The 17,868-nt window shown below is 54.1% G+C and overlaps 1 protein-coding gene across 1 annotated transcript; it reads left to right on the top strand.

Moving 5' to 3' along the window:
- The first annotated feature begins 3,969 nt into the window (after positions 1 to 3,969).
- Positions 3,970 to 17,150, top strand: PFAS (phosphoribosylformylglycinamidine synthase). The gene is made up of 27 exons (XM_004594902.2): positions 3,970 to 4,138; positions 4,218 to 4,353; positions 5,100 to 5,205; positions 5,548 to 5,737; positions 5,848 to 5,953; positions 6,317 to 6,457; positions 6,540 to 6,664; positions 6,813 to 6,941; positions 7,413 to 7,544; positions 7,665 to 7,793; positions 9,416 to 9,489; positions 9,566 to 9,722; positions 10,017 to 10,078; positions 10,202 to 10,363; positions 10,594 to 10,719; positions 10,848 to 10,979; positions 11,261 to 11,491; positions 11,647 to 11,827; positions 11,917 to 12,000; positions 12,160 to 12,315; positions 12,490 to 12,609; positions 12,892 to 13,037; positions 13,161 to 13,368; positions 13,458 to 13,549; positions 13,631 to 13,745; positions 16,217 to 16,537; positions 16,629 to 17,150. Exons 1-27 carry the CDS (start codon positions 3,997 to 3,999, stop codon positions 16,937 to 16,939), a joined length of 4,014 nt encoding a protein of 1,337 aa, XP_004594959.2. The 5' UTR covers positions 3,970 to 3,996; the 3' UTR covers positions 16,940 to 17,150.
- The last annotated feature ends 718 nt before the right edge of the window (positions 17,151 to 17,868 follow it).

Here is a 17,868-nt window from a genome sequence, read left to right as displayed (position 1 = left end):
GGAAGAAGCTCCTGGCTCCTGGCTTCAGTCTGGTGCAGCCCTGGTCATTGTAGCAATCTAGGGAACAAACTAGCAGGTGCAAGATCTCTGTTCTTCTCATCCTATAACTTTCAAATAATTAAATTCTTCAGATTCGTTTTAGCAAACAAAAGATGATAATAATTAGCCCCGGGAGGAGAAAGCAGTAGGGAAGTGGGAACCCAAGCTCGAGCTCCTCTGTCAACATCCTCCCTGGGAGTGAGGCTTCATTTGTCCTGTTGGTTCCCTCTCCAAGGGGCTGCAGTGACCAGAGCTGAACCAATCCAAAGCCAGGAGCCAGGAGATCCTTCAAGGTACCCACACAGGTACAGGGTCCCAAGGCTTTGGGCCGTCCTCAACTGCTTTCCCAGGTCTCAAGCAGGGAGTTGGATGGGAAGTGGGGCTGCCGGGATTAGAACTGGCACCCATATGGGATCCCGGCGCTTTCAATGTGAGGACTTTAGCCAGTAGGCCACGCCGCTGGGCCCAATGAAAATAAATCTTTCTAAAAAAATGAAAGTACTAAATGTTTTATTACAAATCAGAGGAGTAAGGGGCCATGTCACATGCTTGCTAGTTAAGCCGCAGCCTGCAACTCTAGCATTCCACATGAGTCCCAGCTCCTCCGTACAGATCCAGCTCCCATCACATGTGCTTGAGAAAGAAAGCAGCAGAAGATAGTCCAGGTAATTGGGTGCCTGCCACCAACATAGGAGGCCCAAATGGAGCTCCAATGTGCTGGCTTAAGCCAAACCAAGGCTGGTCAGCTGGGGAGTGAACTCAGCCCTGCTGCTGTGAGGCATGAACCAAAGGATGGAGAACATTTTTCTCTGTTACTCAGCCTTTCAAGTAACTAAATAAGTCTTAAAAAAAAAAAAAAAAGCTGGTCTCAGCACGATAGCCTAGTAGCTAAAATCCTGGCCTTGCATGTGCCGGGATTCCTTATGGGCACCGGTTCTAATCCTGGCAGCCCCACTTCCTATCCAGTGCCCTGCTTGAGGCCTAGGAAAGCAGCAGAAGATGGCCCAAAGCCTTGGGACCCTGCACCCATGTGCAGGATCCGGAAGAGGCTTCTGGCTCCTGGTTTCAGATTGGCTCTGGGTATTGCAGCTACTTGGGGCATGAACCATTGGATGGAAGATGTTTCTCTCTGTATCTCCTTCTCTCTGTAAATCTGAGTTTCCAATAATAAATAAACAAATCTTTAAAACAAAATGATTGCAAAAATAAATTGCAGCAAACGGTGGTTTCTGAGTCCATAATAGAGGGTAGAAATCATATATCATGACACATGCTTCATTCCATGGATGCTTAATAAATGTTATTGTCATGGTAACTGGCAGGAGTATGGAAAGAAAAATATGTACCTCATGCTCTTGTGGGAATTAGATTTCTGCATGCAGGAAAAATGTTCTAGAAATAAAGGAAAGAACGTTCTAGAAATTTTTTTAAATAAAGAAAAACATATAAAAAGAGTTCTAGCAAAGGCAAGGGGACAGTTAGAGACCAACAAAGCATATTTTGCTGAGGGCATAGAAGTGAATGGACAGCGTTTTGACACGTTAACTCAACATAGATCTGTGCAAGAAAACCGGGGTGACCACGACCCTCCTCAGGAAAGACCGGGAAGGAGGCCCCGCCCCGATCACGCCCCGCCCACGTAGGCCCCGCCCATGGGCGTGGTCGCTAGGGTGGACGCCGCTGGCTCTAACTGGATCCCCGGCGCACGCGGGTGACGTAAGCAGCGCGCCAAGATTCGAGGTACTCGGGGCAGCCGGAGCGGTTTCCACGTGAGTGAAGCTGGTGCGTGGGGTTTTAATGGGCGAACGGGCACAGACGTCTTAGGAACGAAGGGGATCAGCTCACGGCTTTGGGGGTCGCAGTCCAAGGTCGGCAGCGCCTTTGCTTTGGCCACTGGCGAGAACAGCAAGTGTGGGGCGCGGGGCGGAAGAGGGGTTCGAGCCGGGAAGGAGACCCCGGCTGGCCTTGACTCACGCTCCGATGTCTTTTTTTTTTCCTTTTTTTTTAATGACAGAAAACGCTCCTGTTCGTTATTTCGCTCTCTCCAAATGCCTCTAGCGCCTTGGGGGCTGGGAACTCAGAATCGCAGTCTTCCACAGCGGGTGGCAGGAACCCAAATACTTAAGCCAGCTCTGCTGCCTGCCAGGGTCTGCGATGCTAAGAAGCTGGAATCATAAAGCCAGCGCTTGGGCTTAAACCCACCCCTCTGATAGGGGCTGTGTACAGGCATCTTAATAGCTAGGCTGGAAGTCCACTCTCATGAGGGAAACTTTCGGATCCAAGCACTTTGCCCCTGGTCGCGGGGGCTGGGGGGGGACCTTATCCTAGTTCCCAGCTGTGCCATTGATTTGTTGCTTTGGGAGTGAACCTGCTGCATGAATTCAGGAGCCAGATCATATTCAAACCATAGCCAGGAAGTCCTGGCGTTGGTGCTCACAGCCTCCTGGCCTTAGGCACAAGGGACAACAAATGTCTGGGAACTTGCTGGAATCCCTCGGTGCAGTGCAATCCCTGCACAGGCAGAAATGGCCTCTGTCATGTTGTTGCCAAGACCCTGGCTGGGTGTCAGATCTGAGCTGGGCTGCGCAGGGCCGGGAGCTGGAAGAACATCCTTTATTCAGCCAGCTCCAAGACGGCAGCAGCAATCCCACAAAGAGTTTATGAATCGGCTTTTATGGTTTCCACAGTCAAGGGCCAGTGGCCAAGTAGAGTATCAGCATTTCTGAGCCCATTGAGAAGCAGAAAATGCATCCTGCCCGGTTGTTGCAAAAACACATAGAACGGGCCCGGCGGCGTAGCCTAGCGGCTAAAGTCCTCGCCTTGAATGCCCCAGGATCCCATATGGGCGCCGGTTCTAATCCCGGCAGCTCCGCTTCCCATCCAGCTCCCTGCTTCTGGCCTGGGAAAGCAGTTGAGGACGGCCCAATGCATTGGGACCCTGCACCCGCGTGGGAGACCTGGAAGAGGTTCCTGGTTCCTGGCTTCAGATCAGCCTGTTGCGGCTCACTTGGGGAGTGAATCATCAGACGGAAGATCTTCCTCTCTGTCTCTTCTCCTCCCTCTGTATATCTGACTTTGTAATAAAAATAAATCTTAAAAAAAAAAAAAAACATACAACGAGCCCGGCGCGATAGCCTAGTGGCTAAAATCCTCACCTTGTATGCACCAGGATCCCATATGGGTACCTCTTCTAGTCCCGCCAGCCCCACTTCACATCCAGCTCCCTGCTTGTTACCTGGGAAAGCAGTCAAGGACGGCCCAAAGCCTTGGGTCCCTGCACTCATGTGGGAGACCCGGAAGAATCTCCTGGCTCCTGGCTTTGAATCAGCCCAGCTTCGGCTGTTGCAGCCATTTGGAGAGTGAACCAGCAAACAGAATATCTACCTCTATATCTCTCCTTCTCTCTTATGTCTGACTTTCCAATTAAAAAAAAAAACATAAATTTTATATATATATGTCTATATTTTTAAAAAAAAAAAGGTAACAGCATAGAATTTAATGCACATTATTTCTGTTTCCATGAATGGTTTTACTCCCCACACGGCTACAGTGGGCTGGGTTGGGTCAGGCTGAAACCTGGAGCTCCATCCACGTCTTCCCTGTGAGTGGCAGGGACCCAAGGACTTGGGTCATTGGCTGCTTTCCCAGGCACATTAGCAAGGAGCTAGATCAGCTGAGACTTGCTGAAATGGGGTGCTGGTATTGTGGGCGGAGGCCTAATGTGTTGTGCCACAACACCTGTCCACTCTGCGCCACATTTTTATAAAGCCTCCATTTGGCAGTGTTAGTTAAAATCCCCAGAGTTAAATTTGCTTAAATATCCCTGTTGTTGTTGTCTTTCCCTATCTCATCCTTCAGGCCTCATCAAGTCCCTGCAACTTGAAATCAGTTCCGCAGGTAGGCTATGGTTATTTTGTAAGAACTGAATTTATTTCTCTTGCAGGGCCACCTGTTGAGATGGTCCAGGTCCTTCACTTCTACGTCCGGCCCTCTGGCCATGAGGGAGCAGCGTCCGGCCACATGCGAAGAAAGCTGCAAGGGAAGCTGCCCGAGCTCCAGGCTGTGGAAAGCGAGCTGTGCTACAATGTGAACTGGACAGGTGGGGTCCAAGGAGTGGGTTCTGGGAGGTGTCCTGGGGCCCAGCACAAAGTCTCCCTACTGCCCCCATCTCCCTACAGCCAAGGTCCTCCCCAGCGCCGAGGAGATGAAGAAGCTGATGTGGCTGTTCGGCTGCCCCTTGCTGCTCGGCGATGTTGCTCAGGAGTCCTGGCTCCATGCCAGTGCCAGCGACCTGCTGCTGGAGGTCGGGCCCAGGTCAGTGTCCTGTCCTGGAGCTCCTTCTGCACAATTCTTTCCACACTGCCCACCCCTTCTGCTTCCCTCTCCGTATTTCCCTTTGGGGTCCCAGGACAAATGTTTTTCCATACGCTGTTCTCATTTGGGTAGCTACCCACCATGTTCTGAAAGTGAAATGAGCTGTGTGCTGAGAAGTTCCAGTTGAAGCAGGTATTGCAGTCAGACACGGGGGGAGCTGCTCCCTCCTCCAGGGATCCCTGCTCGCCAAGCTCCTGGTTGATCTCAACCAGTGGCTCTACAGCCCTCCCTCGGTTGCTGGGGTCAAGCTTCCCCTCTCCTAGCTTGCTGGAATTTCATTCTCTGGGAGGCACCAAGTAGTTGGGCCCCTGCCACCTACCCACGTGGGAGATCTGGATTGAGTACTAGGGTCTTGACTACCGCCTCTCCCGGTCTCAGATGTTAGAGACATTTAGGGAATGAACCAAAGGAAGATTTCTCTGGGTCAGTCTCTGCCCGCCCTTCAAATAAATGAAAAAAACAACAATAAGAAAAATAGAATCAATGATAGAATCAGAAATAAATGAAATCAAAGAAGTTTTGCTTTTATCATTTAATTGGAGTGACGTTTGAGAGCAAGTTTCTTGTGCCTATTCTGAGGTCGGAGGCCAGGGGTGAGGTGGACATGTTGGTGGAATGTTGGCTGGATAATGGTGAGCAAAATCATTGTTCCCGGTCAGGCCCTAATTATCTGGCCCACTCTTCAGGTTGAACTTCTCCACCCCCACGTCCACCAACATCGTGTCTGTGTGCCAGGCTGCCGGGCTGGGGGCTGTGGATCGTGTGGAGGCTACCCGGCGCTACCGGCTTTCGGTGAGTCAGCGGGCAGGGAAGGAGGAAGTGATGAGCCAGAGTGGGTGATTGGATCCTAGACTCCAGGGACATGACGGGAGAAGCAGTAGGGGAGGGAGCAGTAGGGGAGGGACTCTGCAGGTTGTTGAATGCATGAGGGCAGTTGGCTGAGCAGTGAATGGAGTGGAAGGTCCAGCCTATGCTTCCCTTATTCTTGGGCATGCGTGTGTATGTCCTGGAAGGGACATTCCCTGTGGGTGGCAGTGGGTTGTCTTTGCATGATCTAGAGGGCCAAGTGTTAAGCATTTTCATTCCATGCTCAGCGTTCCACCCTTCTGCCTCCGTGTGCATCTCTTCCCCCAGTTTAACCACCCTCCTTCGGCTGAGGTGGAGGCCACTGCCGTGGCCATCCTGCATGACCGGATGACCGAGCAGCATTTCCCACACCCCATAGAGAGCTTCTCCCCCGACAGCATCCCGGCACCTCTTCAAGGCCCCATTGACATCCTGGCTGAGGGCCGATCTGCGCTGGAGAAGGCCAACCGGGAGCTAGGTGAGCAGGGATCCCTGGAGAAGGGAGTGGCTCCTGGGACCAGGCCAGTCTGGGTCCTGGGGCTTGGCCTGTGCAGCCTCACTGTCAGCCTTTCACGGTTTGTTTCCTAGGCCTGGCCCTAGACTCCTGGGACCTGGATTTTTATACCAAACGCTTTCAGGAACTGCAGCGAAACCCGAGTACTGTGGAGGCCTTTGACTTGGCTCAGTCCAACAGGTGGGGAGGAACAAGTTCATTCTGACATCTAGGTCTATGGAGGTTGACAGGGAAACCCAAAGCTATCAACTTTAATGGCACTCCTAAATCTGTTTTATGTTCAGGGCTTCCCCTGCCATCACCACCACGTCCCCCGCCCTGCCATCGGGCCTCTTTGGTTCAGATCATGGTTTTACCTTCACTTTTGCTCTGGCTATTCCACAATGACAGAATGTCCCAAGGTGGTGACTGTTTGGAATACGGCTTAACCTACATTACCTGAGTTAGCCATGAGTCTCATCAAATGCTGTTGAGAAGACATGATACCAGGCAATGATCGCCCCATGTCTGTCCTGCCTTCCTCACCCCATATCACCCCCTCAGCGAGCACAGCCGACACTGGTTCTTCAAGGGTCGGCTCCATGTGGATGGGCAGCCGCTGGCACACTCGCTGTTTGAGTCCATCATGAGCACCCAGGCATCCTCCAATCCCAACAATATCCTTAAGTTCTGTGACAACAGCAGGTAAGTTGTGCCCTGGGCTGGGGAGGCCTTTGACCTGGATAGGGCAGGGAAGGCAGCAGGGTCAGAATGAGTGTGTCCCCAGCGCCATCCAGGGGAAGGAGGTCCGTTTCTTGCGGCCCGAGGACCCCACGCAGCCAAGCCGCTTCCAGCAGCAGCAGGGACTGAGGCATGTCGTATTCACAGCAGAGACTCACAACTTCCCCACAGGTGAGAGGAGGAGAAGAGGAGGGCAAAGGTCCCAGGCCTCTGGGCCGAGCCTGGGATACACAGAGGAACTCCTCCCTGGGGGTCATCAGGGATGGGGGATGGGGCTTGTCTCCACATAGCCCAGACCTCCCCTGGTCTCTCTTTGCAGGGGTGGCCCCCTTCAGTGGTGCCACCACAGGCACGGGGGGCCGGATCCGAGATGTCCAGTGCACAGGCCGTGGGGCTCACGTGGTAGCTGGCACTGCTGGTTATTGCTTCGGAAACTTGCACATTCCAGGTCCCATCTCCTTATACCCACCTTCTCTTCCATGCTTCTGTCTCTGGGCACTGCTGGCTTTATTTTCTCCCAGATCAAAGGGTCTCCTGGGGGCTTTTTCTTCGGAAGGAGGGAGGGAAGACTGTAGAGTTGCTGGCTGTGATCATAGGGAGTGTGGGCTTTGCCAGGTGAGCTGTGTAGAACCAGTCTTTAGAAACCAAAAAACCTGAGACTAGGTTGGGTTTACAACCTCCACCAGCCCCCAAATCCAGTTCCTTAGGAAACCACAAAATTCTGATCTGAGTCCGAAGGCAGAGTGGTGTGTGAGGTGGAGAGTGTGCCCAGCTTCCCAGCATCTCCACCCTATCCTAAAATCCCAGCCATGCATTAGTCCTTGGTGGCTTTAGCCCTTCCCTGAGGACACTGGCTCCTCCATCTCCTCCTTTCATCTGTACTGTCTGTTCCACTTTTTCCTCCTCTCAACTCCCCCAGGTTACAGTCTGCCCTGGGAGGAACCCAGCTTCCAGTATCCTGGGAACTTTGCCCGGCCCCTAGAGGTTGCTATTGAGGCCAGTAACGGAGCTTCCGACTATGGCAACAAGTTTGGGGAACCAGTGCTGGCTGGTGAGGCTGGGGCTGTGGAGGGATGACCCATGGGAGCTTGGGTGGGGTGTGTGACCATAGGGACGGGATATGGTGTTTGGGGCATTGGTAACTGTCCCTCTTCTGGTGTCGGTACCACAGGCTTTGCCCGCTCTTTTGGGCTCCAGCTCCCAGGTGGCCAACGGCGTGAGTGGATCAAGCCCATCATGTTTAGTGGGGGCATTGGGTCCATGGAGGCTGAGCATGTGAGCAAGGAGCCTCCAGAACCTGGTAAGAATTCACTCGCTATCTGGATCTAACCAGCTTTCCTCCCAGCACAACGTGGTTGCAGAGGGGGGAAGCTAGAAGACATTAAATAGTTAGTTTTCAATCTGGCTCCTTCCTCTCCTGGACAGTGCATGGGCCCTCTGTTCTGCCCCTGTGTTCTGGGTCACACCCTGCTAAGTCAAGGCAGCCACCCAGTGTTTATTCAGTGCCCGCCGTGTGCCAGGGCCCCGAGTTACCTCTAGCCAGTGAAGCCAAAGTTGACTGAATGCCTACCCTCTCCTGGGCACTGCTCAGTGCTGTGATGGAATCGAGATAAAGTTGAGGTCTCATTTATGGAGGAGGTGACCCAGCCACATGGCTTGAAATTCAGAAGGAAGGTTGGAGAACAGATAACTGTCCTCCCCCTGGCCTGCAGCCTCCCAGGCTCCCTCCCTGTGTATACTTACTCCGTTTTAACAGTACATGCCAAAGTGCATGTTAACAGTCCTCTGGCATCCACGCATTTACTTCCTGTTTCCATGAGTTTGCCTGTTCTGTGCATCTCCTCCAAATGGATCATCAATGTATTGCCTTTTACATTTGGTTTCTTTCACTTAGCATTATGTTTTCAAGATTGATTCACATCGTAGTACGTATCAGTACTTTATTCCTTTTTAAGATGTTTAAAAATTTATTTAGTTTGAAAGGCAGAGCATCGGGGGGAGACAGAATATTCTGTCTGCTGGTTCACTCCTCAAATGGCCACAACATCCAGGTTCAAGCCAGACCAAAGCCAGGAACCAGGAACTCCGCCCTGGTCTCCCATCTGAATATCAATGGCCCAAGCACTTGGGCCATTTGGATCACAAGCAGGACAACTGGTACTTGAACTGGCACATGAGTGCCAGTGTTGCAAGTGAAAGCTTAACCTGCTATACTGCAACACAGATCTCCCTCACTCTGTGTGTGTGTGTGTGTTTAGGGAGGAGGGGTGTTTTTAAAAAATTATCTACTTTGAAAAAATTGCAGGGAGGGAGGAGAGACAAAGTAAGAAAATTCCCATTTACTGGTTCATTCCCAAATGGCCACAAACAGCAAGGGCTGAGCCAGGAAAAGCCAGGAGCCTGCTGCTTGCTCTAGGTCTCCAACATAGGAACAAGAGTCCAAAGGTTTGAGCCACCCTCTGCTGCTTTCCCAGGCACATTAGCAGGAAGCTGGATGGGAATTGGAGCAGCTGGGACTCAAACCAGCACCCTTATTTAATACCGGCACCATACATGGCAACTTTGCGTGGTGTACCTTCCCTTTATTTTTTAAAAGTTTGAGTGACATACAGTAAAAGAAAAGTTTCCCATCTGTTAATTTATTCTCCAAATGCCCACAGCTGCCAAACTGGAAGCTAGGAACTCAGTTCCGGTCTCCCATGTAGGCAGCTGGGACCCAACTGCTTCGTTCCTGACCTTCATCTTCCCAGGGCAGGAAGCTGAAGTCACGAACAGGTCTGGGGCTCAGCCCCAGGCACTTCAGTATAGGATGCAGGTGTCTTAACTACTGGGCCACGTGCCTACCCAAACCCCACCTTATTTCAGAGGCCTCTTCTAGTGGCTTCCCTATATTTTGATTGTGTCCTCCCTGCTTCCTCCCAGGCATGGAGGTTGTAAAGGTGGGAGGTCCTGTCTACAGGATTGGCGTTGGGGGCGGAGCAGCTTCCTCTGTGCAAGTGAGTACACCAGTGTGGACGGGGTGTGCGGTTCTAGCTGAGCTGAGCTGAGCTGAGCCAAGCTGGTGTTCCCCAGGTTCAGGGAGATAACGCCAGCGAGCTAGACTACGGAGCAGTGCAGCGGGGAGACCCTGAGATGGAACAGAAGATGAACCGTGTGATCCGGGCTTGCGTGGAGGCCTCCAAGAGAAACCCCATCTGCAGCCTCCACGACCAGGGCGCTGGGGGCAATGGTGAGGGCAGAGTCGGCAGCAGGGACCAGGCCTCCCTGCTCTCTGCCAGGTTTGAGTTAGGGACAGGCCTTTAGGATCTACGACCTGCTGCTCAGATCTGAGCTCTGTTCCAGACAGGTTCAGAACTAGGGTAGCAGAGGCCTGTTCCCATCGGGGCAGTTGGTGGGGAGGACTCAGCAGACGCTCGGGTAGGGACACACATCACTAGGGACTCCCTGGAGGCTGGGGAGTGCTGTTTGCCTAGAGCTGCCTGTGATCAAATCACCACCCCGCCCATTGCCCTCCTCTCACCAGGCAACGTCCTGAAGGAGCTGAGCGAGCCAGCGGGAGCCATCATCTATACCAGCCGCTTCCAGGTGAATCCCTGCCCTGCCCTGTCCACCCCAGCTAGTCCCCTGCCTTTGTTCCCCCTATACTGCTAGTGACAACATGAGACCCAGGAGAATCCTTTCTGTTTCCTCCCTGCCATGTCTGTGCAGCTGGGGGACCCCACACTGAATGCCCTGGAAATCTGGGGGGCTGAGTACCAGGAATCCAATGCGCTGCTGCTGAAGCCCCTGCACCGAGACTTCCTGACTCGTGTCAGTATCCGGGAGCGCTGCCCAGCTAGTTTTGTGGGCACCATCACTGGAGACAGGAAGGTGAGTTGGCCCAGGGAGTTGGGAGTGGGCATTTGTAGGCAGGCTTGGTCAGTCTGGGTGTGGCCAGAGGGAGAATAGCCAAGGAAGAGACAGGAGAGTGGGCACCTGTGGGGAGCAAGGTGTGGATGAAGATGGGAAGGGAGGGACTCCCCAGAGTAAGCCGGACAAGGGGTAGGGAGAGCTGAAGTTCATGATCTCGTTCCTTGGCGTGGTGTTTCTGTGGTCTGTAGATTGTGCTGGTGGACGATCGCCAATGTCCTGTGGGAGAAAATGGCCAGGGAGATGCCCCCCCAACGCCTCCCCCAACCCCTGTGGACCTGGAGCTCGACTGGGTGCTGGGCAAGATGCCTCAGAAGGTGTGCGGGGCCAGGGTGGGAGGGGCGGCGTTCCTTCCTTGGCCCTCCCCCAGGTCGCCATGACTCCTGCCTGCATGTGGCCCACCCTGGGCTCACTCCTGTTACTCCTGTTGCCGTGTGTGTTGCAGGAGTTCTTCCTCCAAAGAGAGACCCCCATGCTTCAGCCCCTGATCCTGCCTGCAGGACTGACTGTGCGCCAGGCTCTGGAGCGGGTTCTGAGGCTGCCCGCAGTGGCCAGCAAGCGCTACCTCACCAACAAGGTCCTTGCTGCAGCCCGGCTCTACTCTGCTTCTTTTTCTCCAGTCACCCCCGCCCCCTGCTACCACCTACCCTTATCCACTGCGGCAGGGGATGCTCCAGGCCCTGGGGAAGTGACAGGAGTAGGGTAGCTGATGTCCTGCTTCTGGGCTCCACACAGAGCTCTTGCCTGCATGCTGAGGGAATCCAGACCCCTGGGGCTCTATGTTCCCAGGGGGCAGAGTAGAAGAAGACCTAGGCTCCCTGCCCCTTGCCCCCTCACCAAACTCTGCTACTTCTACAGGTGGACCGCTCCGTGGGTGGCCTGGTGGCCCAGCAGCAGTGTGTGGGGCCCCTACAGACTCCCCTAGCGGATGTAGCAGTGGTGGCACTGAGTCACCAGGAGCTTGTAGGGGCCGCCACAGCCCTCGGAGAGCAGCCAGTCAAGAGCCTGCTAGACCCCAAGGTGGCCGCCCGCCTGGCTGTTTCTGAAGCCCTCACAAACCTGGTGTTTGCTCTGGTCACCGACCTCCGGGTGAGGCCCCGCAGGTTTTTCCCCATTGCCCCCGACTTTGTCCTTTGTCCTTTGTCCTTCCTTCCATAATTGCAACCTCCTGGTCCCTCTGCACCCCCAGGGGCATCATCTCCACCTTCCCTTCTAATGCCGCTGTCTCTGCTGCTCCCACCCAGGATGTGAAGTGCAGTGGGAACTGGATGTGGGCAGCCAAGCTCCCTGGAGAGGGTGCAGCTCTGGCTGATGCCTGTGAGGCCATGGTGGCTGTGATGGCGGCTCTGGGTGTGGCGGTAGACGGTGGCAAGGACTCCCTCAGCATGGCTGCGCGGGTTGGCACTGAGACCGTGCAGGCTCCTGGTGAGGCTGGGGGCCCTGGCAAGCTGGGGAGCAACTGTGGCATGCAGCTGGTGTGGTACTCACTGCAACTCTGCCTTCTTCTTTGGCAGGGTCGTTGGTCATCTCAGCCTATGCTGTCTGTCCAGACATCACAGCCACCATAACCCCAGACCTCAAGCATGCTGGAGGGACAGGTGTGGCTTTGTGTGTTCTGAGCTTGGTCCTTGGTTTGGGGGCCCCTGGTCTGGGTTCTGGCACTGGTGGCCGGGGGCATCTCACACATGCGAAGAAGGCAGTGCTGTGAGCTCTTCATAGGTTGGTCAGAAGCTGAACTGTCTGTGTCTCCTCCCCAGGCCGTCTGCTCTATGTGCCCCTGAGCCCTGGGCAGCACCGGCTGGGGGGCACTGCCCTAGCCCAGTGCTTCTCCCAGCTCGGGGATCAGCCTCCCGACCTGGACTTGCCAGAGAATTTGGTGCGTGCCTTCTGCATCACCCAGGGACTGCTGAAGGGTGAGTGAGGCCCTGGGGGAGGACATGTGCAAGGGGCCAGGCCCGGGCTTTGAGGTTGTGTCCTTCCTGTTCCTTGCTGGCAGCCAGGTCCTCATACCCTTGACTCATCTCTGGAAGGCAAAGTAGAGCCTCAGGGTTCGGGTCTCAAGGTTCTAATCATCTTTCTTCCTCCAGACCGTCTGCTTTGTTCAGGCCATGACGTCAGCGACGGAGGCCTCATCACCTGCCTGATAGAAATGGCCTTTGCTGGCAACTGTGGGGTGGAGGTGGATGTGCCTGCCCCTGGGGCTGATGGTGAGAAGCCCGGGGCTGAACTTGGTGTGGGCTGCCTTCCCTACCCTGTGGGTTTCCCCCATTCTCTCTTTGGAGTCTATTCTAACACCCTCTCCTGTGCCGTCTTCTCCAGTGGCTGAACCAGGGGGCAGCCACTGTGTTCTTGTCTGTGCCTGAGACTCCACATGGTTCCTAATGTGACATCCTTGCTCGATCCCACATTCCTACCCTTCCCCCAACCCCTGATGCCTGCCAGCCACCTCTCTTGGCCATGTCCCACTGAGTTCCCTGTTGCTTTCCCAGCGCTGCCTGTGCTGTTTGCTGAGGAGCCAGGCCTGGTGCTGGAGGTGCAGGAGCCACACCTGGCTGCTGTACTGCAGCGTTACCAGGGAGCTGGTCTGCAGTGCCTGGATCTCGGCCACACAGGCGAGGCTGGGCCCCACGCCATGGTGAGGAAGCCGGAGGGAGAGAGCGGTGCACAGTGGGCAGCCAATGGGGAGAGCATGGGTCACTTGGCCACTCAAGGCGAGGGCCCCCTTTGTCCTTGCCCTTGATGCATCCACCGATCCCAGGTCCGGGTGTCGGTGAACGGGACTGTGGTTCTGGAGGAACCTGTGGGGCAGCTGCGAGCCCTGTGGGAGGAGACGAGCTTCCAGCTGGACCGGCTGCAGGCAGAGCCACACTGTGTGGCAGAGGAAGAACGGGGCCTGCAGGAACGGAGAGGGCCCAATTACTGCCTGCCCCCAACCTTCCCCAAAGCCTCCGTGCCCCATGAACCTGGTAAGCAAACATGCAGGGGTTCAGCCTCCTGAGAGGACAGGGCCTGGGCCCAGGGAGTCGGGGTAGCCCAAACACACTCTACCCACCAGGAGGCCCCACGCCCCGGATTGCCATCCTTCGAGAAGAGGGCAGTAATGGAGACCGTGAAATGGCTGATGCCTTCAACTTGGCTGGGTTTGAGGTGAGTGGGACAGCTGGGCAGGCCTGGGATGTGACCAGGCCTCAGGCTGTCCGTCCTCTTGACACTTCCTCATCCTCCCAGGTGTGGGACGTGACCATGCAGGACCTCTGTTCTGGAGCCATTGGGTTGGACACATTCCGTGGTGTGGCCTTCGTGGGTGGTTTCAGCTATGCTGATGTCCTGGGTTCTGCCAAAGGTGAGTGCAGGCTCCTGCTCTCCCCCATCCTCCCCCCAGAGACATTCTGGAAGGGGACCCTGACTGCCTGTCTTCTGAGCTGGGCATTGGCCGCTCTCCCCCAGGCCAGGGCAGAGTGACCGGATTCTGGGGTGGCTGCTTGCAGAAGACTGGGAAGGAACTGAAGGAAAGCAGCCAGTGAGTGGGCCTGTGCCAGCCTGGAGGGCACCTGCCCTGTCTAGAAGGACTGCTGGTACCCAGCTCAGGCCAACTGTCCTGGCTCTATATGGCTGCTCCTTCTGGTTTTCTAAAAAAACCACAAATCCAGATTTTCTTTTTTCTTTAACAATTTATTTATTTATTTGAAAGACGGAGTTCCTGGAAGAGAGGCATAGGAGGCAGTTCTTCCATTTGCGGATTGACTCCACAAATGGCCACAATGACCAGGGTTTGTATTGGGCTGAAGCCAGGATTCAGAAACTCCGTCCAGATCTCCCACACAGGTTGAGGGTCCCCAAGCACTCTGGACATCTTTGCTGTTTTTCTTTTCTTTTCTTTTCTTTTCTCTTTTCTTTTCTTTTCTTTTCTTTTCTTTTCTTTTCTTTTCTTTTCTTTTTCTTTTTCTTTTTCTTTTCTTTTCTTTTTTCTTTTCCAGATTTATTTTTATTGGAAAGTCAGATATACAGAGAAGAGGAGAGACAGAGAGGAAGATCTTCCATCCGATGATTCACTCCCCAAGTGAGCCGCAACGGACCAATGCGCGCTGATCTGAAGCCGAGAACCAGGAACCTCCTCCGGGTCTCCCACACGGGTGCAGGGTCTCAAGGCTTTGGGCCATCCTTGACTGCTTTCCCGGGCCAGAAGCAGGGAGCTGGATGGGAAGTGGAGCTGCTGGGATTAGAACCGGCGCCCATATGGGATCCCGGCATGTTCAAGGCGAGGACTTTAGCCGCTAGGCCACGCCGCTGGGCCCCTCTTTGCTGTTTTTCAAGGCGCATTAGCAAGGATCTAGATCAGAAGCGGAGCAGCAGTGGTCTGACCCTCTTTGCCATAACAGCAGCCCTAGTACCTTAGTTTTGGTTTTTAGTTTTGTTTTGTTTTAAGATATATTTATTTTGATTAGAAAGGCACATCATATTTATGGAGAGGAGAGATAGAACTATCTTTCATCTGCTGGTTACCTCACCAAGTGACTGCAACACCCAGAACTGAGCTGATCCGATGCCAGGAGTTTCCCCTGGGTCTCCCATGTGGGTGCAGGGTCCCAAGGCCTTGGGGTATCCCGTGCTGCTTTCCCAGGCCACAAGCAGGGAGCTGGATGGGAAGCGGGGCAGGACATGAAGCAAGTGAAGAGCAGCCAGGTCATGAAGCAGCACCTTACTGGATCATGGTGCTTGCGAAATGAGGATTTAGCCACTGAGCCAATGAGCTGGGCCCAGTTTTGTTTCTTTATTTGAGAGAGGTGGACAAGATAAACGGGTCCCATGTACCAGTCCCTCCCTCAAATGCTCATAACAGCCCTTGACCAGGCTGAAGCCAAAAGCTGGACACTCAGTCCACACCTCGCACGGGTGCACAGTCACTGGAGCCGTCTCGGTGTGCATTAAAAGGAAGCTAAGAGTGAGCCAGAGTCAGATATCTATGTTTTTACTTATTTTCATTGGAAAGACAGATTTGCAGAGAGAAGAAAAGACAAGAGAAAGGTCTTCCATCCTCTGGTTCACTCTCCACGTGGCTTCAGTGCTCAGAGTTGAGCTGATCTGAAACTGGGAACCAGGAGCTTCTTCCAGGTCTTCCTACACAGGTGCAGGGTCCCAAGGCTTTGGGCCATCCTCAACTGCTTTCCCAGGACACAAGCAGGGAGCTGGACGGGAAATGGGGCAGCCGGGATATGAAGCAGTGCCTGGTGCTTGCAACGGGAGAATTTAGCCATTGAGCTATCATACTAGAGCTGAATCAGGGATCTAACCCGGTACTTAGGCTTGAGATATAGACATCTAACTTTTAATTGTTAAGTGTTGGGCCCGGCGGCGTGGCCTAGCGGCTAAAGTCCTCACCTTGAACGCACTGGGATCCCATATGGACGCCGGTTCTAATCCCGGCAGCTCCAATTCCCACCCAGCTCCCTGCCTGTGGCCTGGGAGAGCAGTTGAGGACGGCCCAAAGCTTTGGGAGACCCGCGTGGGAGACCTGGAAGAAGTTCCAGGTTCCCAGCTTCGGATCGGCGCAGCACCGGCTGTTGCACTCACTTGGGGAGTGAATCATTGGACCAAAGCTCTTTCTCTCTGTCTCTCTCTGTATATCTGACTTTGTAATAAAAATAAATAAATCTTTAATATAAGAAAAATGTTAAGTGTTACTTTTAAATGTTAGGCAACTAAATGAATATTTTCCTGGCCAAGCAGAAAAATGAATGAATCACCTGTGGCCATGAGTTAGAACCACTGTGAGGACTTCCACATCTCACCACTTCCCTGTTTGTTTTCTCCTAGGATGGGCCGCAGCCGTGACGTTTAACCCACGGGCTGGAAGTGAACTGAGGCGCTTCCGGAAGCGGCCGGACACCTTCAGCTTGGGCGTGTGTAACGGCTGTCAGCTGCTGGCTCTGCTGGGCTGGGTGGGCAGTGACCCAGAGGAGGAGGAAGATGTGAGCCTTGACACCTGGCCAGCCCAGCCTGGCCTCCTGCTGCGCCACAACCTGTCCGGGCGCTTTGAGTCTCGCTGGACCAGTGTTTGTGTGGGTGCAGGGCCAGCTGTGATGCTGCGAGGGATGGAGGGAGCCGTGCTGCCTGTGTGGAGCGCCCATGGAGAAGGTTAGACTGGGGCGAATGGTGGGCCAGGTCCGAGGGCTGGGGCTAAATGGAGGGCTGGAAGAAACTTGGCTGTTTATCTCCTTCCCTCTAGGTTACATGGCATTTTCTTCTCCTGAACTCCAAGCCCAGATTGAAGCCCGCGGCTTGGCCCCACTGCACTGGGCAGACGACCATGGGAACCCGACAGAGCAATACCCTCTTAATCCCAATGGATCTCCGGGGGGTATAGCCGGTGTCTGCTCCCGTGACGGCCGCCACCTGGCACTCATGCCTCACCCGGAGCGGGCCGTGAGGCCATGGCAGTGGGCATGGCAGCCCCCTCCCTTTGACACCCTTGCTACCTCACCCTGGCTGCAGCTGTTTATCAATGCCCGAACCTGGGCTCAGGAAGGAGGCTGCTGATGATGGAGGCTCCCCAGACCTGGTGATTGGATCCCCTGAGAGTCCCCTGCCCTCCCTGCCATCACCACCTTATCATTTTCAGAAGAATCTTGAACAGACAAGGACCACAATGCCAGCCACAGCCCAACTAACCTGATGACACCCCGCCCATTTCTGCATTAAGCTGCTGCCTCTGTTTCCAGTTCCTATGTTCTGATATGATTTATCTTACTCAGATCCAGGCTGCCTGTGTCCAGGGTAGTCAGTATGCAGGCTGGGGTTCCCCGGGCCACCCCTCATCCCCCCTTTATTACCTGCCACGTCATGCTCAGTTTTTTTTTTTTTTTTAAGATTTTATTTATTTTATTGGAAAGTCAGATATACAGAGAGGAGAAGAGACATTAAGAAAGATCTTCCAGGGCCCGGCAGCGTGGCCCCTAGTGGCTAAAGTCCTCGCCTTGAACGCACTGGGATCCCATATGGATGCCGGTTCTAGTCCCGGCAGCTCCACTTCCCATCCAGCTCCCTGCTTGTGGCCTGGGAAAGCAGTTGAGGACAGCCCGATGCTTTGGGACCCTGCACCCGCGTGGGAGACCTGGAGGAAATTTCCTGGCTCCTAGCTTTGAGTTGGCTCAGCACCGGCTATTGCAGTCACTTGGGGAGTGAATCATTAGATGGAAGATCTTTCTGTCTCTCCTCCTCTCTGTATATCTGACTTTCCTCTCTGTCTCTCCTCCTCTCTGTATATCTGACTGTAATAAAAAATAAAATAAATCTTTAAAAAAAAAAAAAAAAGATCTTCCATCCGATGATTCACTCCCCAAGTGAGCTGCAACGGGCCGGTGCTATGCCGACTTGAAGCCAGGATCCAGGAAATTTCCTCCAGGTCTCCCACGCGGGTGCAGGGTCCCAAGGCTTTGAGCCATCCTCCACTGCTTTGCCAGGCCAAA

This window comes from Ochotona princeps, chromosome 17 (genome assembly GCF_030435755.1).
Source record: "Ochotona princeps isolate mOchPri1 chromosome 17, mOchPri1.hap1, whole genome shotgun sequence".
In the NCBI taxonomy this organism is placed as follows: Eukaryota; Metazoa; Chordata; class Mammalia; order Lagomorpha; family Ochotonidae; genus Ochotona; species Ochotona princeps.
This window is presented reverse-complemented; position numbering and strand designations above follow the sequence as displayed.